This window comes from Leopardus geoffroyi, chromosome A3, assembly GCF_018350155.1.
Source record: "Leopardus geoffroyi isolate Oge1 chromosome A3, O.geoffroyi_Oge1_pat1.0, whole genome shotgun sequence".
NCBI lineage: Eukaryota > Metazoa > Chordata > Mammalia > Carnivora > Felidae > Leopardus > Leopardus geoffroyi.
In genome coordinates, this window is record NC_059336.1 from 105,444,279 (window position 1) to 105,468,495 (window position 24,217).

A 24,217-nucleotide genomic window follows, 5' to 3' on the forward strand; every position below is an offset into this window, starting at 1 on the left:
GACATCCGAGATGTTTATGCTTGAATTTTACCACTTCCAGCGTATCACAAAAGATACCACCATTCATCTACAGCCCCCAAAACGACAAACCAGGGACAAAATGTTTTCACTTTTGCTTACCGTCAATGCATAGAGCAGATGCAAGTAAGTAATAAAAAACAGAAACTTTTTCATCCCAGAGTTCCTCAATAGAAAATACGGTCTACAAAACCAAGAGTCACCTGCCTGGGAACCAGATCTTGTGTTTCAGTTCTGGAATTCTAATGACTGACTCCATAATGTTCTAGAAATCTGGTGAAGACCAGAATTTCCTAAAATACTGTTTGCTGGATACTGTTCTGTAGGATGCTAACAGATACTCAAATAAATTGGGAAAGTCTGGATTAAAATAAAGCTAAAATGGTTACTTTACTTGAAAACACTCACAGGGCTTTAATATGGTAGTAACACTATAAATTTCCAAAATAAAATTCCATTATGAGACAGAGAATAAACTAATTTGAGCAAGATCATGAAAGAGTTTGGAAATGCTTCAAAGAAGGCTGTTTTGTATTTTTTCTGTCACAACATTATTGAATACTTCATATCAACTTCTAAGAAGTTCTTACCTGATATGTGTTGCAGGCAGAGATTCATACTGGCGAGACAAAAAGAGCTCTCTATGTTTCAACTGATGTTTCTGTTTATCAGTCAAGTCCGCCTCAATTGTTGTTTCAGATTCTTCCTCAATTTCTTCTACACAAATAAAATTCAAAGAATGCATTATTACAAAGCACATTACTATCTGGAAATTAAGACAGACCAACCTTCCATTCAATATTTTCTTCAAACCAACTGATTTTATTATTTTTTATTTTAAATTTACATATTTAATTTGTTATTTGAGTTACAACCACAAAATAACATTAACCAGGCCACAAACAAAGACGAAGAATTCCAATTTTAAAATGGCAGATGGGGGCACCTGGGTGACTCAATCAGTTAAGTGTCTGACTTTGGTTCAGGTCATGATCTTGCAATCCCTGAGCTTGAGCCCCGTGTCGGGCTCTGTGCTGACAGCTCAGAGCCTGGAGCCTGCTTTGGATGCTGTGTCTCCGTCTCCACCCACCCCCCCCTCGCGCTCTCTCTCTCTCTGCCCCTCCCCCAATCATGCTCGCAGGCTCATGCGCTCTCTCTTTCTCTCTCTCAAAAATAAACATTAAAATATTAAAATAAAATACAATTAAGATGTACCGATATTTCAATGACAGTAAAAATTGAAGCAATAACGACAAAAACTTTTGACTAAAAAAAGTTTTAGAAGATGGAAAGCAGATAAAAACAAAAGAAAACAAAACAGAAAGTATACGCTTAGCCAAGAGAAGGAAGTGACAGTCTATATATGTATAGACAGAGGCAAGGAAGAGGCAAGCACAAAGCTTGAGGTGCCTTAACCCTCAAGATACCAAAAAGTACAGTGAGAAAGGAGGAGGCGAGAGACAAAGCCAGGAGGAAAGGTTGAAAGTCCATCTACAACACTGTAACTAAATCCCAGAATACTCTATTTTAAAAAGAGAACAATCAGAAAACAAGAAATAAGATAATACTTTTTAATTTGATAACACAAACAAAAAAGCTAATAGAAGGATTATAAGGTACTAATTAGGAAATCTCCCAGAAATTTCAACACTAAGACATAGAGATAAATACGTGACAACCAACAGACTTTAAAAAATTAAAAGATACTTTATAAAGTCCAACATCCCAGGAATAAAAGTTCCAGACAGAAACAATAGAGAAAACACATTTCATTATCTCTTTTGGTGGGGAGAGGGAATGGAGGAAGACTTATCAAAGAAATGATTCAAGAACATTTCCCCTTACTGAGGAAGAGGACCATCCAAACTGAATTTCTGGCACACTTAATTTATTTAAGTGCTAACATGAGATCACGAACGCTTACAGAAAAGAAACATAGGTCACATGCAAAGAAACTAGAATCAGTGTGGAATTATACACGAATAGTAATACTATTCCATCCTAAGATGCTAAAGCAATGCTATCCAAGAGAGAAAATGACAGGCAACCTAGAACCATACTTGATTTTTTGTTTTGTTTTTAATTTGAGAAAGAGAAAGTGCACACATGAGCAGGGGATAGGAGCAGCGGGGCAGAGGGAGAGAGAATCCCAAGCAGGTTCCAAACTCTGCACAGAAACCAACATGGGGCTCAGCTCTGGGATCATGACGTGAGCTGAGATCAAGAGTCGGACACTCAACCGACTAAGCTACCTAAACGCTGTGCTTGTAAACTGTAAATTATTTATCAGTCTGGAAACAGAGTAAGAACAACCTTTTTTTCATTCAACCAAGATTTATTAAGTGCCCAAACAGGCACTAGTTGAAGTGTTGGAAACAAGCCGTGAGCAGAAGTTATTGAGAAGCAGCGTTGGAAGCAAGGGACAGGAGACAGCAAAGTTTTACATAAGTTTTAAAAAAACTGTATTCAGGGGCGCCTGGGTGACTCAGTCAAGCATCCAACTTTGACTCAGGTCATAATTTCATGGCTCGTGAATTCGAGCCCCAAGTCAGGCTCTGTGCTGACGGTTCAGAGCCTGGCGCCTGCTTCAGATTCTGTGTCTCCCTGTCTTTCTGCCCCTTCTCCACTTGCTCTTGGTCTCTCTCTCTCTCTCAAAAATAAACATTTAAAAACTAATATTGGTGGCATCTGGGTGGCTCAGTTGGTTAAGCTTCCGACTTTGGCTCAGGTCACGATGTCACGGTTAGTAAGTCTGAGCCCCAAGTCGGGCCTTGCACTGACAGCTCAGAGCCTTGAGCCTATTTCAGATTCTGTGTCTCTCTCTCTGTCTGCCCCCTCCCCCGCTCACACTTGGTCTCTCTCTGTCTCTCAAAAATAAATAAATGTCAAAAAAATTTTTTTCAATTACAATAGTAATAAAAATTTAAAAGCTGAATTTACTAATCTTATTAAAGGGGTGTCTGGGTGACTCAGTCGGTTAGGCGTCTGACTTCAGCTTGGGTCATAATCTCACAGTTTCTAAGTTCGAGCCCCATGTCGGGGTCTGCTCTGACAGCTCAGAGACTAGGGCCTGCTTTGGATTCTGTGTCTCCCTCTCTCTCTCTCTCTGCCCCTCCTCTGCTGCCCCTCTTCCGTTCATACTCACTCTCTCTAAAATAAACATTAAAAACAAAATCTTTTTAAAGAAAAAAAATGACCAGTGTCATTTACAGATATAATTTAAAATAATTTTAGATACAAAAATTTCTTAATATAAAAGCTCTCAGGGCTCACAGATCCTCTGCAGTCTTACTTGGACCAGACTGTGTGGGAACATCAGGGGCACTGAGGACTCAGCCAATGATACTACTGGAAGGGGGTGGCGGTGAGGGTGGGGGTTGCTCTTCATGCAGGAAGAGTTTAAGTTTAGGACTCAGAGACTTTAATTTTGGGACACTGATAGGCAACACACACACAGAGACACAGAGAAATATATATACGTGTGTTATATTTCTCCCTATTCTTCTAAGTTCCTATTTGGGGACCCAGAACCACAAAAGGGATTTTACCACATACAATTCTCTAGTTATAGCAGAGCTTTTGAACTGCATAAGGATAATGAATGGGCTAAGCATCAGATCTTTTCTACAGTGCTTTCAAATTTTTAAAACTCTTTAATTGAAAATGAACCTGAAAAACTGACTTAGAGAAAGATTCACCTAGCTCCAAAAAAAGACTAAAATGATTTAAAATTCTTTGAATATTCTTTTTAATGAACTACTCAAACAGAAACACAGCCCTAAAAGAGCCATTTACTTGCATAGGCATTTCACCAGTAGAATCAATGAAGTTACTGCTGCATTAGCAATATCAGCACCAGCAAATACCACGTATCAAATTATACCCTTGACTTAATTAGGATTTGATAAATTGTTGTTCTGTAAAACACAAGCTAACTGAATTCTAATGTGTACCCTGTACAGCTAAAACCACAACAAACTTCACCAGTAAGAGCAGCAAATCTTATTCCCTTATACAACCTCTGACTGCAGGGTGTAAAGGCCTAGAATCTCTTACGTGCAACCACAACAAAAACCGAAATCACAACAGTACCTAAAAGTCACCTTCCAAAATGTACTAGTTAAACTTCATTTACATATTTTTATAAATTTACACTGGCTTCTGAATAGGAATGATTCTCAAGCCATTAAATCCTAAAAACATTAAATGGTCACAATGGCAAAACCGGCATTTAGGCAATGAAAAATTTAAAAAGGCCTAATATAATTATCATCAGAAATTGAGTACATGGTAATATATTCCTAATTTTTCTTAAACCGTTTTACCAAGCTGATGAAACATCAAATTTGCTACCTTCTAACAGTTATTGAAGTATAAGTCCCATACTCCATACAGTGGTAAGAGAGATTGATACCAAATGAGTTACTATACTTTCTTTACAGCTGCAAAACTTTCCATACAGTTTATTAGTAATAAGACACTGACTGGAAGCATAGAGGGGAGAAAGAGTAGAGAAGGAAACTGAAAAATGGGGATTGTATAAAATTTTAAGGAGCAATATAAATATCACTATACTTAATACTGGTATCTTCTGGGACACCTGGGTGGTACGGTCGGTTAAGCGTCCAGCTCTTGATTTGGGCTCAGGTCATGAGCTCACGGTTTTTGAGTCCTGTGTCAGGCTCCATGCTGACAGCACAGAGCCTGCTTGGGATTCTCTCTCTCTCTCTCTCTCTCTCTCTCTCTCATTCTCTCTTTCTCTCTCTGACCCTCTCCCCCTCTCGCGCCCGCTTGCTCTCTTCTCTCTCAAAATAAATAAATAAACTTAAAAAAATACTAGTATCTTCTGTTTTAGTAGTATGGGCCACATAATACACAACCCACCAGGCTCTTACAAATTTCAAAGTGTTAGACTGCAGGATGAGAAAGAAGCCATGGCCAAAAATCTCAGCAAGGCTAATTACACATGCAGGCTGAGAGGGGATGGGACAAAGTGAGTACAAACACTGTCCAAGAAGTGGGGATCAGAGAGCAAATCAAACTAGCCAAATAGTCCAGAACATCAGAACATCCAGCTATGGGATTTGGGAGATCAGTCTTCTCAGCAGTAGGTTATAATCAGGAACTTGGGCAAAGCTCTAAAGAATGGGCATGTGACATACACAAGACCAGAGCCAGCCAGTGATGAATTCAGGTATCTGAACAAGGGACAGAAGGGAAGGAAGGAGCAGTCATTACTGATTCTAGGTACTTCTGGACTTGAAACTGGGTGTTCTTCAGAATAGACTGGCATTCTAATAATTCCTACCAGTTAGTGGGGAGGTGTGGAGGGGGAAGTAGACAGGAGGAGAGCCCTCCACAGACTTTTCCCAAGCTTCCTTAGGTCTCTATTTTAATGGAATATCAGCCCACAATGATAAGATGTTACTGGTACAGACCGTACAGAAAAGCAGGTGGTTAAAAATTTGTCTGTAGATGCATTTAACAAGTATCCAAATGTTTGAAGGCATATTATTGGGACTGAAAATAGCTCAGTATTGATGTAACTCAAGTTTGCCTAGTAAGAAAAAAAGTTCTGAAAAAAGGAATAAGCAAGTTGAATAAAATTAGAAGGATTTTGTGACAATTGAGATTTCAGGAAACTATCTGAAGGAAGAAAAACAGTTTGACAGTTTAGAGACAAATATTCAGTAAAGAAAAATCAGTTATATTTCCATCATTAGCAATGAAAAATCCAAAACTGAAATTAAGAAAACAATTTCGGGGCGGCTGGGTGGCTCAGTCGGTTAAGCATCCGACTTCGGCTCAGGTCATGATCTCGTGGTCCATGAGTTCGAGCCCCACGTCAGGCTCTGTGCTGACAGCTCAGAGCCTGGAGCCTGTTTCAGATTCTGTGTCTCCCTCTCTCTGACCCTCCCGTTATGCTGTCTCTCCCTGTCTCAAAAATAAATAAATGTTAAAAAAAATTTTTTTAAAAAGAAAACAATTTCATTTACAATGGCACAATAGGAAAAAAATACTTAGAAAAATATTTAACAAAGGACAAAACTTGCATACTAAAAACTACAAAACACTGTTGAAATAAATCAATCAATAAATGGAAAGACTACGTTCACAGACTGAATGACTTCCTACGGTTAAATGGCAATTCTCCCTAAACTGATCTACAGATTCAATGCAACCTCTACCAAAATTTCAGCGGTCTTTTCACAAAAATTGACCAACAAACCCTAAAATTCATTCGGACATATAAGTGACCCATAATAGCCAAAATAATTTTGAAAAAGAATTTAAAAGGACTCTCACACACTTCCATATTTCAAAGCTACAGCAAGACTGTGTGGTATTAGCATAAGGACAGGCATATACATCAGAGGAAGAGAGTCTAGAAATAAACTCATACATTTATGGTTAATTGATTTTGGACAAAAGTATCAAGACAATTCATTCACGGGACGCCTGGGTGGCTCAGTCAGTGTCCCATTTCAGCTTAGGTTCCTGAGATCGAGCCCCACAACAGCTCTGCTCTGACAGTGTGGAGTGGAGCCTGCTTGGGATTCTCTCTCTCTCTCTCTCTCTCTCTCTCGCTCTCTCTCCCCCTCCCCCTCATCTCTCTCAAAATAAATAAACATTTTTTTTTTTAAAGACAATTTGTTGGGGGAAAATATCTTTTTTCTACAAATGACACAATTTTTTTCCTACAAATATCACACTGGTTATGAAGAATGAAGAAAGAATGAAGTTTCACTCTCACACCATATACAAAAATGAATGCAAAATGAATCAACCTCCTAAATTTAAGAGCTAAAATTATAATACTCTTAGATAAAATACAGGTATAGACCTTCATGACTTTAGACTAGGTAATGGTTTCTTTACTATGGCACCCTAAAGCATAAGCAACCAAAAAATATTTATGAATGGAATATTAAAATTTTTGTACTTAAAAGGACACTATCAAGAAACTAGAGATGGGGTGCCTGGCTGGCTCAATCAGTAGAGCATGTGACTCAATCTTGGGGTTGTAAGTTCAAGCCCCATGTTGGGCACAAAGCTTACTTACAAAAAAGAAAATAAAGTAGAAACAATCCACACCACAGAATGGGAGAAAATATTTGCATACATGTTTCTGGTAAGAATTTAGTATCCAGAATATATAAAGAATTCTTACAACACTTAAAAAAAAAAAAAACAAAAAACCATTAAATAGTGGGCAGAGGATTTCAACAGACATTTCTCCAAGAGATATACAAATGGCCCATAAGTAAATGAAAAGATGTTCAACATCATTAGTCACTAGGGAAATGCAAATCAAAATATACTGAGATATTTCAAACCAACTAGGATGACTACAATCAAAAAGATATAACAAGCATTGGCAAGAATGCGGAAAATTGGAATCTTTGTACATTATTGGTGAGAATGTAAAATGGTGCAGCTGCATTGTTAAACAGTTTGGCAGTTCTTCAGACTGCTAAACATAGTTACCATAAACCAAGTATTATTCAGCCATAAAAAGGAATGAAGTGCTGATGATTTATTCTACAACATAGATGAACTTTGAGACATTATACTAAATGAAACATTATGAAAGTGAAAGACACAAAGGGCCATATACTATATGATTCCATTTATATGAAAAGTCCAGAATGAGCAAATCTAGAGACAGGAGATAAATGAGTAGTTGCTAGGGATTGGGTGGAGGGGAAATGGGGGAGTGACTGATAACAGGGATGGGTTTCTTTTCGGAGTGATAAAAATGTCCTGGAATTAAACAATGGTTATGGTTGCACAAATTTGTGACTATACTAAAAGTTACCAAATTGTATACATTCTTTATTTAAAAAAAAAATTTTTTTAACATTTATTTATTTTTGAGACAGAGAGAGACAGAGCATGAACAGGGGAGGGTCAGAGAGAGGGAGACACAGAATCTGAAACAGGCTCCAGGCTCTGAGCTGTCAGCACATAGCCCGACGTGGAGCTCGAAATCACGGACCGCGAGATCATGACCTGAGCTGAAGTCGGCCGCTTAACCGACTGAGCCACCCAGGCGCCCCATTTTTTAAAAGACGAATTATAGGGGATATGAACTTATCCAAAAGCAAAAGAGCTAAACTTGAGAAAAAAGTCAAATAAAATGCAAAAGGTGAGCGGAGCCACCATCTTCCAGGAATGCATCAGAAGGACCAGCACAAAGGGAAAGAGGCAGCACCTGCTGTATGTTCCCTAGGCCTTTAGAAAACACGGAGCTGTTCCTGTGGCCACATCCACGCTCATCTACAAGAAAGGTGATGTTGCAGACATCAAGGGAAGGGGCACTGTTCAAAAGGCAGTGCCCCACAAGTATTACCGTGGCAAAACTGGAAGAGTCTACAGTGTTGCCAGCATGCTGTTGGCACTGTTGTAAATCGGCAAGTTTGGGGCAAGATTCTTGCCAAGTGAATTAATGCACGTATTGAGCATAGTAATAAGCACTCTAAGAGTAGAGACAGCTTCCTGAACCATGTGAAGGAAAATGATCAGAAAAAGGAGGACGCCAAAGACAAAGGTACTTGGGTTCAACTGAAGCCCCAGCCTGCCCCACCCGGAGAAGCGCACTTTGTCAGAACCTGTGGAAAGAGCCTGAGCTGCTGGAACCCATTACCTATGAATTCATGGCATGATAGTTATTTTTAAAAAAGGGAGAGAAAGAGAGAGAGAGAGACCTCTGGACTGTAAAAACATACACAAACACACAATGCAAAAAAGGCCAAAAGAATACATTTCAGTACAGTCATGTAATGAAATTCTATTCAGTAGCTAAAAATGCATGAATGATTCCAAGTACGAACATGCATGGATCTCAAAAACTTGATGTTGAGCAAAAAAGCAATCTGTAGAAGGATACATATGTACAATAACATTTATTTTTTTAATGTAAAAACAGTGCTCTATAAAAATACACATATGTATAGCAAAAATATAAAAACATGAATGGAAAAAACACACCAAGTTAAGACATCAATTCACCTATGGAAAAACTAGGAACGGAATGGGGTTGGGAAGGCATACACATGACACTATAAGAATCTGAAGCAAATCTGTGAAAATATTAAGAGAAGACAAACCTGGCTGGTAGATTCATAATTAACACTACATTATTGCCTCTTTTCTGCTTCCTAAAAATACTTTGAAATAAAAAGTAACAGGACCCAATAGAAGGGTAACAGTCCTTTTCCCTGTACCAAAACTCTAAACCAGGTTAAGCTCTATTTTTTTTCCTTCATGGCAATAACATTTATAGTTGATAATCATTTCTTTCTTTTTTTAATGTTTATTTATTTTTGAGAGAGAGAGAGAGAGAGAGAGAGCAAGCAGGAGAGGGGCAGAGAGAGAGAGAGAGAGGGAGATACAGAATCTGAAGCACACTGCAGGCTTTGAGCTGTCAGCACAGAGCCCAACTCAGGGTTCGAACTCATGAACCATGAGATTGTGACCTGAGCCAAAGTCCAACGCTTAACCAACGGAGCCACCCAGGTGCCCTGATAATAATTTCTTTAACCTATATCTTTGTTTTCTTCATCTCTTTCTATCACCTTGCAAAAATGTAAATTTCAACTGGCATTAACCAATTTCTGAAATATATGCAAATAAATATACATATTTATAAATATTAAATATACAAATAAATTTTGGTTTTGAAAATTAAAAAAGGAAGAGAGCGAAATAGAAAAGTAGGACGGCTTGGGAGATCAAAATCGGGCAGGAACTAAGAGTCCAATGCTTTTGTAAAGAAATGCTCAGTCAGTTAAGCATCCAGCTTCAGCTCAGGTCATGATCTTGCAGTTCTGGAGTTAGAGTCCTGCGTTGGACTCTGTGCTGACAGCTCTGAGCCTGGAGCCTGCTTTGGATTCTGTGTCTCCCCCTCTCTCTGCTCCTCCCCTGTTCGTGCTGTTTGTCTCTCTCTCTTTCTCTCTCAAAAATACATAAACATTAAAAAAATTTTTTTATTTTAATGCATGAGGGGCCCCTGAGTAGCTCAGTTGGTTAGGTGTCTGACTCTGGATTTTGGCTCAGGTCATGCTCTCACAGTTTGTCAGGCTCTGTGCTGACAGTGTGGAGCCTGCTTGAGATCCTCTCTCTCTCTCTCTCTCTCTCTCTCTCTGCCCCTCTCCTGCTTGCTCTTTCTCTCTCAAAAGAAACTTGAAAGAAAGAAAGAAAGAAAGAAAGAAAGAAAGAAAGAAAGAAAGAAAGAAGAAAGAAAGAAAGAAAGAAGAAAGAAGAAAGAAAGAAAGAAGAAAGAAAGAAAGAAAGAAAGAAAGAAAGAAAGAAAGAAAGAAAGAAAGAAAGAAAGAAAGAAAGAAAGAAAGACAGACATAATATAAACAAGAGAGAATACTGGAGTAGATGAAAAGTTACCAAAAGTAAGAAGATCAAATGTAAAGTTGGAAGAAGTCTCTGAGATATGGTACCTGATCTATTCAGACTTTCGCCAATCTCCATGCAGCAGAATCCCCTGCTCTTTGCCACAAAGCAGAACCCACACGAGCTTACGTACTTGTGACAGAATGTCTTGCACTACAATCCATCTGATTTACAGTCCCTTGAGAACAAAGCTGGGCCATTTATCTTTGTATTCATGCTCTTTTACTCATGGGGATTTAAGAAATGTTTATAAGAGACTGGGTAAGAATTATCAGGTAACACAAGTCAGTGGCTGCAAGGACAGATGCACAAAGTTAAGTCATAAACACTACACAGAGTAACTACCAAAAAGTTACTGTTCAAGGGGCTCCACTTTTCACAATTCTTTCAAGATCTAACAAGGTGGATGGGAGATCAGGCTTCAGAGTCACACTTGAATCCAAAGTCTAGTACCCAATGCTCCCAGTTATGTGACCTTGGGCAAGTTATTTACTCTTTGTAATCCTCAGTTTCTTTATCTGTAAAATGTGTACATAATTCTTTCTCCCTCATAAGGTTACTGTAAGTATTGAGATAATGCACATAAATTGCTTAGCACAATGTCTAACACAGAATTAGATTTTAAAAACTGCTATTACTATATATTTTTTGTTATTACTATTTTTTGTTTGTTTTTTATTTTTTGTTTTTTTGGAGAGAGAGAGGCAGAGGGAGAGGGAGGAGAGAATCTGAAGCAGGCTCCATACCCAGCATGAAGCCTGACACAGGGCTTGATCTAATGACTGTGAGATCACGACCTGAGCTAAAATCAAGAGCTGGAGGCTTGACCACTGAGCCAGCCAGGCACTCTGCTATTACTATTTCTGTTTTTTTGGTTTTTTTAATGTTTACTTATTTTTGAAAGATAGAGAAAGAGAGAGAGAGAGCAGGGTAGGGGCAGATAGAGAGGGAGACACAGAATCCCAAGCTGGCTCCAGGCTCTGAGCTGTCAGCACAGAGCCTGATGCAGGGCTTAAACTCACCAACTATGAGATCATGACCTGAGCTGAAGTTGGATGCTTAACCAACTGAGCCACTCAGGCACCCCTGCTATTACTATTTCTTAAATGACATTTAATATGATCTTTGACATCTGGAAAACAATTCCTATATTCTAAAATAAGGTTCTTGGGGCACATGGGTAGCTCAGTTGGTTGGGCATCCAACTTTGGCTCAGGTCATAATCATGGTTCATGGGCATGGGGCCTGCTCTGGATCCTCTGTCCCCATCTCCCCCTGCCCTTTCCCTACTTGTTCTCTCTCTCTCAAAATAAAAAAATAAGCTTTAAAAAATAAATTACCAAAAAAATGGCTCTTCATTAAGAAGGCAAGTCATATTAAAATAAAAACAAATTAAAAATCTGTTTTCACTTTTTTTGAAAAAGATTTTATTTGTAGGTAATCTCTACTGTTTTTAAGCTTTTGCGTCTCAGAACTACTTATATCTTAAACCCTAAGACCTCAAAGAGCGTTTGTTTAATGTGTTATATCTACCAATACTGTATTAGAAATTAAAATGAGGAAATGTTTTTTTTCCTGAGAGAGACAGAGACAGGGAGAATGCCTGCGCAAGAGGAGGGGAGGTGCAGAGAGAGTGGGGGTCAGAGGATCCAAAGCGGGCTCTGTGCTGACTGCAGCAAGCCCAATGTGGGGCTCAAACTCACAAACCATGAGATCATGACCGAGCCGAAGTCAGACGCTTAATCAACTGCGCTACCCAGGCACCCCTAAAATGAAGAAATTTTTAAAACACAAGAAATTACAAGCACACAGTCCACATTATCATGAGAGTGATGATGCCACTGCATGTCATACAGTCTCTGGAAAAACTCAGCTACGTACTCATGAGAGAATTAGTGGAACAATTAAATGACAACTTAGAGTTATTATGAAAATTGTTCTGTCCTCCAGACCACCCTGAAAGATATTGAGGAATGACTGATCTCTGCAAAAGAATTACTAACTGAAGTCTAACCTGAAAAGAAAAATAAAAACTGCCTGAAGCAAGACTTTTTTACTTCATTGAATTTAAGAAACCTGCTACAAATTTTATCTTCACATTGTATGATATAATGACTCATAAGTTGTTCTACAGCAAGTTAGGATCCCATCAGAAATTTAAGCTATTTCTGCTTTACATTTATTTATTCAAAGAACACTGCATCTGGCAAAGGCTGCCCAATCTTATAATATATTCAAAGTCCATCTGGAATTTTATACAGCCTTAACATGCCACCATGCATTTTCCCACTTGCTATCAATTTTTAAATTTAAGTAACAAAACAAAAGGATTAGAAGTAACCAAATTTTCCAGCATCACCAGACCACCATCCTCCCCAAATCATTACAGACACAGAAGCCATCATCTTCCTACGACGCAACTCACCTTTCTCCTCTGCTTTGGTTAAAAGAACAAAAAACAAAACACAAAACCTCCAGTCACTTTCAATCACCAATGGAATCAAAACTAAACTTTCATGGCTGAGAAATTTCCCAATGATCAGTCCTGCCATATGTTGGACCTATTCCCCTCCCAACCCTACCCTTTTCCTGGGAAAGAAAAGAAAAGAAAGGAAAGAAAAGAAAGAAAGGAAAGAAAGGAAAGGAAAGGGAAGGAAAGGGAAGGAAAGGGAAGGAAAGGAAAGGAAAGGAAAGGAAAGGAAGGAAGGAAGGAAGGAAGGAAGGAAGGAAGGAAAGAAAAGAAAAAGAAAGAAAAAAAGAAAGAAAGAAAGAAAGAAAGAAAGAAAGAAAGAAAGAAAGAAAGAGAAAGATTTATTGATGTGCCTACCAATGTGTTCTGAGGATAGCTGTGAGGAAGACATAAAAGTCCTGCCCTGATATGGGACACCTCCGGGCCTCAGTTGGTTGAGTGTCCAACTCTTAATTTTGGCTCAGGTCATGATCTCATGGCTCCAGAGTTCAAGCCCCATGTAGGGCTCTGAGCTGACAGTGAGAAGCCTGCTTGGGATTCTCTATCTCCTTCTCTCTCTGACCCTCCCCCACTCGTGCTCTCTCTTCTCTCTCTCTCTCAAAATAAATAAATATACTTATAAAAAAAAAAAAAAAAAGTCCTTCCCTGATAGATAATAGTTGACCCAGGATCACAGATAAAAATTTATTATCTCAAGTGTGGTATTATAAACTTCTGTAGGGTGCTCCAGAAGTAGGACAGAGGAAACTAATGTAGCCTGAAGGGCCAGCAGAGCCTTCTGTGAAGAAGCATAGCTTAAGTGAGACCTGAAGGAAAAGGGGGGATGGAGGTGGGTGGGTCCCCATCATTTTTAAACTAGAGAATGCAAGACTGCACAAGGCTGGCCCAGGCCTTATCTGTACTTGAACTTGGCTAGACCATGAGAATTTCCTTCTTCAACTACCTTCACATCTTGTTGACTAAATCAGTGGAGAGCCTCATTTAGGGTGACTGGAACTGTCCTGGTTTTAAAACTGAAAGTTCTCTGTTCAGAGAAGCTGTCAGGATGGTTGGTCACCCTAGCTCTCATTTTACTCAACCTGAGTATGACCCTTTGGCCTAATGAAAGAAAACTTACGGTCTCATAATGGTGAAAATTTAAAAGACTAAAAATACCAGATCTCATTAAGAACATAAATCACATGGAATTCCCATACATTAACAAACAAAGTAAAAGCTGGCCGGACCACTGTGGGAAATTTTTTGGCAATATCTACTGAAGTAAATTTACACCCACCCCATAAACCAACAATTCCACTTCTAGGTATTTACCCAAGAGTAATGAGAGTTTCAATACTCCAGAAGACTTGTACAAGATGTTCCTAGCAGCTTTGTCATAGGAGACAAAAACTGGAAACCACTCAGATGTCTATCAACAGAAGAAGGAATATTACTGGGCCAGAGAAAGGACAAGTGATAACAAGCAAGCACCAATGGATCCCACAAGCAGGGAGCTGAGGGAAAAAGTGAGGTAAAAAAGGGCAAATACTGTAGGTATTCCATCTGGATGAAGTTAAAAACTTGGCAAAACTGACAAGATGGTGGGTAGACATCTGAACAGTGATTACCTGTGGGAGGCAGAGGGCGGTAAGGACCAGGAATGGGCATAAGGAATCCAATAGGGTATTAGAAAGATTCTCTATCTTGAGCTGAGTAGTAGTAATATGGAGGTTTTGTGTTTTTTTTTTTTTTTAATGTATATTTATTTTTGAGAGAGAGAAAGAGAGACAGAATGCGTGCACAAACCGGGGAGGGGCAGAGAGAGAAGGAGACAGAGGATCCGAAGTGGGCTCCATGCTGACAGCAGAGAGCCCGGTGTAGGGCTCCAAATTCCAAATGGTGAGACTGTGACCCGAGCCGAAGTCAGACACTTAACCAACTGAGCCACCCAGCCACACCCAGAGCTGAGTACATTTTATGCGTACATAAAAATGTACACGTTTAGAAAATTTACTGACCTGCACACTTCACCCATTCCATTGTATTTTATATCTTGACTTAAAACAATTTTTTTAAAGAACTAGGACTTATGCTTCTGGACAAATGAATTAACAGGGACCAGATCTACCCTCCTGTCAGAAACAACCAAAACAATTCAAAATTAATAAACAATTTAAACAGCAGACAGCAGACAAAATACAGGAAACATCAGTTTTCTTAACACTGGACCACTGGGCATCAGGTGATGAAGAAGAGTAATTCTTGAGAGACAGGAAGCAAACAAGAGATGAGCCCCCTAACATTACTTAACTGCCTTGAGAGAATTTCCTGGCAACAATAGGAGGAGAAGAAACTGAGGCGAAGCCTGGCAGAGTCCCAGAGTTAGGGAGACAAAGCTGAGCAACCAGGGAGATCAAAGCAACTAGAGAGCAAAAGACAGAGTACCAAAGAACAAAGAAAACTTGACACTGGAGGGGGTGATCCTCGATCTCAATACCAATCAAAGCACATGAAGAAACTACCAGAAGCCAAGGAAAGAATCATTGGAAAAGAATCAGAAGGAACAGTGCCCAGTAATCACACAGGGCCATGAACAGATTTGTTCCCAAACAGCTACACTGGAAAAACTCATAATTCACAGCGTATTGGGTAGAGTACACAGAAAACTCTTGCCTAAGTAACGGGGAACAATTAAGCCCTAGATTGAGCTCTGACTGCTCCATGTTCATTTAACAAAGATATGAAAGTCATAAACACAACAACCAAAAGGATCAAACTGTTTCCAAGTAACCTGAGTGCATCCCAGAGCAAAACTCAGTAAGATTTACAGGAATAGGAAAATATCCAGGACGCAGAAAAGTAAAATTTACCATGTCTACCACACACCTAATAGAAGGCCTAAATTCAAGACTGCCCATACCAACTGTAGGCAGAGTGAAGACACCAAAACTCTCTTACACTACCTATGGGAATATAAAATGGTACAATCACGTTGGCAAACAGTTCACGGTTTCTTAAAAAGCTAAAAATACCCCTATCACATGGATAAAGCCATTCTACTCCAAGAGAATGTATGTCTGTACAAAAACTTGTAAACAAATAACCACAGCAACTGTATCTGTAGTAGCCCAAAACTGGAAACAAGTGAAATGTCCAATAACAGATGAGTGAATAAATAAATGGTGGTACATCCACACAATGGACTGCTACTCAACAATAAAAAGGAACAAATCATCAGTGCTGACAGACATACTGTGTTCATGGATTAGAAGACCTAACATTGTTAAGATGTCAATTCCCCTCAAATTGAGTAACGGATTTAACACAATCCCAATCAAAATCCCAGCAGGCTTTTTCTACAAGTTGACAAGCTGATACTAAAATTCAGATGGAAATGCAAACGATCTAGAATATAGCCAGCCAAAAGAACTCTGAAAATGAGAAATCAAAGTTGGAGGGCTAACATTACTTGATTTCAAGTATTAAAAAGCTACCATAATCAAAAGCAGGTTATTGGCAAGAAGAGCAACAAATGGATCAGTGGAACAGAACGGAAAAGCCAGAAACAGAGCCACACACATGCGACCAACTGATTTGACAAAGGCACAAAAGCAGTGCAAACAGACAAAGTGCAAACCTTTCCCACAAACGGTGCTGGAGCAACCGGATATGCACACGCCCCTCGCCCCACAAAGAAAGGAACTTAGGTATGGATAACTCGCACTACATATAAAAATTAATTGAAAGTGGGTCGTAACTTAAATGTTAAATCTAAAACTATAAAACTTCTACAATACAGGAGAAGACTAAATGACAGCAAAGCATGAAAGTAAAATTGATTCATACTTTCTGGAAGGCTCTTTGGGAACATGTATTACTAAAAACCTTAAAAACTGTATACACATGCTCTCTGAATCATACAAAAAGAAAAAAAAAAAGACAATCCCCAAAAAAAGGTACATTTATTTACTAGGACAGTCACTGAAGCGTTTTTTCGATTCCTTTTTCTCTGTAAACTACTAAACAATCAAAAATAATTCTACAATGGTACACTCTATTTACAGTTGTGAATTATGTGACATATGAATTACCAATATAAGAAAGATGAGCCATCCCATACTATAAAATATAACCTTTTTCAAAGCTTTAAGCCATATGGAAACCAAGGACCAGAAAATTTATAGTCTAGCATGGACAAAATGGAAACAAGAATCAATCACAGAGTAGAGGATTACAATAACATTTCTTACAGACATTTTCTGCAGTTTATTTCCCTCTGGGAGCCTTTCACTAATGAGCTTCATAATTTCTCAAAATTTCTTATAATCCTGTCATCCTTTCCTATCCTATTTATAGTCATTTATGTGAAAAGATATACAGTCATAAGCAAGTTTTTTAAGTCTTTTCAAATAAGGGGAAATAAAGAAAACATTTCCCCAACTATACAGAGTACTGAGTAATCTGAAAACCACCTCAACAAAGGAAATGGACTTGCTACTTAAACTAGAAAAACACAACAAAGGAGTCAACCATATTACACCTGAAAGGCAAAAAAAAATTATATAAAAACCGGAAATAACATCTTTTATTTTTGCTATCTCTAGAGATGTCTTTCCAGTATCCTAACCTTTAATAATTTTTCGACCAGGTTGAAATTAATTCCTGCCAGGAAGCATAGTTTCACCCACACGCATTTCCAATACTCTTAAATGTAAAAGCAAGTTCGGCCAACCAGCTATTTTTACAACCTTGCCACAAAGACTCACAAGTCCCCACAGAATGAAAATATTCATGCAGCTTTAAAGACTAATGTCAAGAGTGGGAAAAAACACAAGACAAAGCAAGAGATCGTGGAAAAAAAATTGTGCTAAAAAGAATGAATTTATAAAAAATCTTTATTTATGCAACGAAGCTACATAGAACCAAGATATTGTATCAGATGGTGTCCAAAGCTATACTTTATTCCAAGATCTATAAATACTGGCCAACAGAAAGGTTTAATTTGGCTGTGAAGAAATGTAATTTTTCCACTAAACTATGGGCAGTGGGGAGAGGAGATCATGCTCATAAAGTGGTATGATTGGAAAAGTAACCCTTTAATCGAGGTAAGAACTCTAAACTATTCTTATTTAACCTAAGATACAGTTTACCCTCTATCTTTTACTCAAGGGAATTAAAAAAAAATTCAAGAGTTGATCTGATATGCAGTATCAAACACAGTACACGGAAAACACAAAATAAATAAGCTTCTTTCAACATCATATAGCAACCTAGCCCTTAGCAGTTCAAGGTCTTCCACCAGTGAAATATAATACATCCTTTGGAAGTTTAAAACATTAATGCAAATTCCAATGTGGGTTGAAAACAATTGCTGATTAGAGTAAACATGTAATGGTATTTCATCATTCTATTTCTATATCAGAATGAGAGCTCATCACATAACATTTCTATTCTACCAAGAATGATTTTATTCCCCATTCTTTTTTACTAGTTTAAGGACAAAAGTAGGGCAGAAGAAAGTCTTTTCCCTAAAAACAACTTGAAAATACGCATTCTTGGAATTTAAGTACTTCTGCCTTTCCCTCCTCCAAAAAAGACTCAAACTACAAAAACAAGTTTACATCTAAGAAATGTTAAAATTTAATAAATACTAACAGGGGCACCTGGCTGGCTCAGTCAGCAAAGCATATGGCTCTTAATCTTGGGGTTGTGAGTTCGAGCCCCACGCTGGGTGCAGAGATTATTTAAATAAGTAAACTTTTAAAAAACACTGATAATGTTATGCCAAGGGAATTACGAAGGGCCTTTTAAAAAAATTTTTTTTTTTCAACGTTTATTTATTTTTGGGACAGAGAGAGACAGAGCATGAACGGGGGAGGGGCAGAGAGAGAGGGAGACACAGAATCGGAAACAGGCTCCAGGCTCTGAGCCATCAGCCCAGAGCCCGACGCGGGGCTCGAACTCATGGACCGCGAGATCGTGACCTGGCTGAAGTCGGACGCTTAGCCGACTGCGCCACCCAGGCGCCCCACGAAGGGCCTTTTAAAGGGTGCAGCATTGAGCCTGGGTGGCTCAGTCGGTTGAGCTTCCGACTTCAGCTCAGGTCATGATCTCACGGTCTCTGAGTTCGATCCCCTCATTGGGCTCTGTGCTGACAGCTCAGAGCCTGGAGCCTGCTTTGCATTCTGTGTCTCCCTCTCTCCCTGACCCTCCCCCATTCCTGCTCTGTCTCTCTCTGTCTCAAAAATAAAATAAAACATTAAAAAAATGTTTTAAAGGGTGCAGCACAGGACCTGGGACAATTATTCTGAGCATCAGTTTAGAAGGTGTGTAGAGGGATAGCTCTCTGAGGGAAAGAGGGCACCCGGAGGGCTTCTGAATGACCACAACTTCCCCGTAACTGTAAGCATCTTCATCAGGAAATATGTAAGACATTGTTGCTGTATACTAACCTCTGCTGTACGTATTAAGTAAAATACCTCTTCCAGCTAACTCATAGCTCTTTACCCTGCCCTTGCCCGCTTGTGGATGGTGATGGTGGTGGGGGGTGGATGGTGGTGATGGAGCTGCTGATGGCGGGGGAACAGCAACATGCTCCAGGAAAGATACACGGTGAGGACTCACTGTCCCATACAAGGGAGAAGCCCTAGGCAATGGCAACAACCAGTCTTGTGGGGTTGTGCTTCCCAAACGTGCAAGGGGCACACTGCTGCTCTTCACTGTACACCCACCCACACACTTCTATTCGTCTTATACTTTTTATGACATAATGGGACCTGTGCACTATAGCCCTGAAAGGGGGAACGTTAAGCATGAAAAGAGAAAATGTTTTAAGCCCACCAGCTCTCTACAATGCCTTGAAGTGTTGTTTGTTAAACACATAGAATAAAGCCAAGAACGCTTGCTTCTTATATCTTGGGTGAAAAAAACAAGGTAACAGAGGAAAAGAATAGAGACTATCTGGACTCTAGGTCTAGGATCTGTGTTGTGCCACGATGCCTACTTGGCTCGTAAGGGAAGGAATATGGCCCCTGAAAGCCTTACGATAAATGGGTGAAGGCAGAAGCTGCCATCAAAGATGCCTCTCACCTCAGCTCGGCAACAGAACTGGCCAGATCCAAGAGGATTTTCCTAAGTATTCTCTCTGCCTCTCTGCAAGAAGACTTTCCCATCTATACCGTCCCATTCTTAACCAAAATTGTCATGATACAATTCTCTTTACTCTTTTGTAAAATGTATAGGTGACCAGGGTACTCAGTCTTGTGAATGACCATTTCCTAAAAGCATGTGGTATCACTTTAGAAACCCCCCCAACAGGGGTCAGGTGTCCTTCCTAGGTATTTCACCTCTGCCACAGCACTTACTACACCGTGTTAAAACACCACGTGCCTGCGACCCCAGGACAAAAGGCTTTCAGAGCACAGAGTAGTGTCTGGTCACTGTTAACATACCTAGCACCAAGAACAGACACTTGCTCATACAGAGATGCTCAGTGGATTATTTACTGAAGGAGTAAGAACAAGATACTGGAAGGAGCATGGCCCACTAAAAAGAAATGGATTTGGGATTTCCAATTCTAGTTCTAGAATGTCACTCACTTGCTTGATGTATAATCCTGAATAAGGTATACCAAACACGGCAATAATAATCCTTATCTACCACCATCACGATCATCTATCAAAATGCCACTACAGTAAATATTTGGATTTTCTCAACTTCATTCCTTCCCTTTGGAGAGATCTGAAAGCTTAAAACGAATTCCTAGTTTCCCACACACAAAAAGTTGTGCAAGGAACTGGCCTAAAAGGTATTGAGAGGCTATGAGCCCAATGAGGCTGGGGTCACCTTCCTGAGACCCTTAGCAGTTAGCCAGGAGCGGCTGAAAAAGTGAAGCTTTGATGCAGCAACGTCCATTCTCAGGTGTCATGAAAGGAGTGAGCTTCAACAGCTTCTGGATATGACCTCTACAATCTTGGACTGAGGCTTCAGGTGACCACTGCCAACTTCCACTTTCCTGGCTCTGCAGGACAACTGAAAAAGCATGCTGCCAGCTTAGCTGCAGGGAAAGCTTCAGAGGGAGCAGCTTCCCATATGGGTCAGTTCTCTGAACTGTTACGGGAGTCCTCCTGGGGCCGAGCCTAGGATACGACCTTCAGTCTTTCCGTTATTTCATAAGCACCTAATTCCCAGTAATAGATCATATGTAGGCTGGTTTCTGTTTCTCTCAAATGATTCCGACTGATATAAAAAGCACTGTTTTCTGCATACCTCATGATTTGCCAGGTACTTTATTCATTGTATTCCACATAACTCTCAAGACAAGGAGGGTAGGTAACAAGGTAGAAAGTATTAGTAAGCCCCTTGTAAAGAGGAAGACACTAAGGCTCAAAATGATTGATTAATCTGCCCAAGGCACATGACAAAATCAACATTAATATCCACGTCTGGCTCCAAAACTTGTTTTTCTACACAGCCAAATTGGACAAACATAAAATGGGGTATAGCCATATTTACCTTCTCCAAAGTAAATTTAAAAAAAGAGATAAATAAAACAGAAAAGCAGCAATCAGAGGACAGAATATTGGTCTGTCTAGGTAACCTTGGGTCAAGGACTTAGCCACAAAGTACAGTTTGAACAGATTACGTATAATAAGGTCCTTCCAGGTCTAAAATTCTATAGTTTGAAATGCAAAATGAAAACATACTTTGAGCAATTCTAAATACAGGCTACACGCGCACACGCGCACACACACACACACACACACACACACACACACACACAGGTAAAAGCACTAATAGAAACACAGGCGGCAATAGGAAGCTACAGAATTCAGTGTGTTATTACTGTACCTCAATGCTCAATGAAACAATTTAAAAAGTAATCTGTGGAAAATTTTAGATTAGCTACTGACTACAAAAATTATTTTCGGGGCGCCTGGGTGGCGCAGTCAGTTAAGCGTCCGACTTCAGCCAGGTCACGATCTCGCGGTCCGTGAGTTCGAGCCCCGCGTCAGGCTCTGGGCTAATGGCTCAGAGCCTGGAGCCTGTTTCCGATTCTGTGTCTCCCTCTCTCTCTGCCCCTCCCCTGTTCATGCTCTGTCTCTCTCTGTCCCAAAAATAAATAAACGTTGAAAAAAAAAATTAAAAAAACAAACAAAAAAAACAAAAAAACAAAAATTATTTTCATTCAATTAGTCATATGAAAATAACAAACAGGAGTCTACAAATTAAGTTGAAGCTAACACAAACCTTTAAAGAAGCTTAACAAGGGGCGCCTGGGTGGCTCAGTCGGTTAAGCCTCCGACTTCAGCTCAGGTCACGATCTCACGGTCTGTGAGTTCGAGCCCCGCGTCGGGCTCTGGGCTGATGGCTCAGAGCCTGGAGACTGCTTCCGATTCTGTGTCTCCCTCTCTCTCTGCCCCTCCCCTGTTCATGCTCTGTCTCTCTCTGTCTCAAAAATAAATAAACGTTAAAAAAAAAATTTTTTTTTTTAAAGAAGCTTAACAAAATCTAATTATTGGAATGCCTCACTTAATAATCAATAAACAATGTGACATCAATTTTAAAGTATTAATAAAGTACTAGCTTTGTTTAGGGGCAGCGGGGTGGCTCAGTCAGTTGAGCATCCAACTCCTGATTTTAGCTCAGATCATAATCTCACGGTTGGCGAGTTCAAGCCCCGAGTCAGGCCCCACGATGGGTAAGGAGCCTGTCTGGGACTCTCTCTCTCTCTGCCCCTTCCCTGCTTGTAATTGAATGCGCACTCCCTCTCTCTCAAAATAAATAAATAAACTTTTTTTTTTTTAAAAAGGGAAGTTTAAAAAGATAATAGCAGCCATTAACATTCAAAGTAACGGATCAATAAGAAAATGTGTATCATAAAACATAATTAACTTGTCAAATAAGAAGCCTCGGTAATATTTACAGTTGATAATAATCTGGTTAATGAGACACAAACTTGCCATAACTGCTAATTATAAAATGTCATTCCCCAAAATAAAAACATTTTAAACAGCAAGAGAAAAATGTCCTTATAAATGAACATTTATTACTTTTAATGCTGTAACAAAAAATAGATTTTTGTGCCAACTCCAATCAACTGGTAGTAGCTGCTTGGAAAGGACTGAGAAGGGTCTCCAGGGGCAGAGTTAGGGCTCGGTGTCTCAGATTTGCCATATTTGGCCCCGGACTCCGAAAAGGAGAATGTCAGCCTGACATCAACGTACCTACACACGTAACAGACTAGACTAAGAAGCAACAGACCTATGCGCTATACTCTCATAATGTCAAACTTCCTAAGAAAATACAACAGACATCTAGAATTCGAATACGTTTAGCCTTATCCCTGCTAATAAAATTTGTGGTCAAAGTGCAAAAACTGGAATGAAGAAAAAGTTCTTCAAATGCCAGGGTAATTTCTTTTCTTTTTTAATGTTTATTTTTGAGAAAGAGAGAGAGTGAGAGAGAGAGAACGAACATGGGGGAGGGGCAGAGAAAGAGGGAGACACAGAATCCGAAGCAGGCTCCAGGTTCAGAGCTTGTCAGCCCAGAGCCTAATGTGGGGCTAGAACCCATGAACCATGAGACTGTGACCTGAGCCAAAGTCAAACGCTTACCCGACTGAGCCCCCAGGTACCCCATCTTTTTTTTTCTTTTCCTTAAATTTATCTATTTACTTTGAGAGAGGGTGTGATTGGTGTCGGGGAGGGACAGAGAGGGAAACAGAGGGAATCCCAAGCAGGCTCTGCACTGCCAGCACAGAACCCACTAACCTGAGATCATGACCTGAACCGAAGTAGGACACTCAACCGACTGAGCCACCCAGGCACCCAGCCAGGCTAACTTTCTATTGTATTTTCCCTTCTCTCTTTAGTATTCCTCTTCCGAGCACAGCTGGCTCTTGAACATCATGGGCTTGATGTGCAGAGGTCCACTTATAAGTGGATTTGTTTCAATAAAAACAGCATATAAATGTATTTTCTGTTCCTTATGATACACTTAATAACATTTTTTTTTCTCTAGCTTACTTTATTGTAAGGAGACAACATACAACACGGATAGCATACAAAATGTTAATTGACTGTTTATGTTATCAGTAAACCTTCCAGTCAACAATAGGCTATTAGTAGTTGAGTTTTTGGAGAGTCAAAAGTTATACACGGACATTTTACTGTGTAGAGGATTGGCACCCCACACCCCTGCACAACTCAAGGGTCAACTCTACTACAAGTTCGACAAATGGGCTGAACGAATCACAAAATAGACACAGCTGCTGATGAAATAAGTCACCAAAGTATTATATCACAGAATTCTCCAAATAAGCCACACAAAAGGGCTAAGAAA

The 24,217-nt window shown here is 39.6% G+C and overlaps 1 protein-coding gene across 7 annotated transcripts in view; it reads right to left on the minus strand.

Annotated features, from left to right (window-relative positions):
* Positions 1-24,217, minus strand: part of MTA3 (metastasis associated 1 family member 3) — a 224,164-nt gene that overhangs the window by 119,385 nt on the left and 80,562 nt on the right. For all 7 annotated transcript variants that reach the window (XR_006703650.1, XM_045447009.1, XM_045447008.1 and 4 more), the window contains exon 4: positions 609-735. Coding sequence is in view for 6 of the 7 variants with exons in the window: in XM_045447009.1 (XP_045302965.1) it covers positions 609-735 (127 nt within the window). In the remaining variant the exon portion in view is untranslated. The remainder of the gene's footprint in view (positions 1-608; positions 736-24,217) is intronic.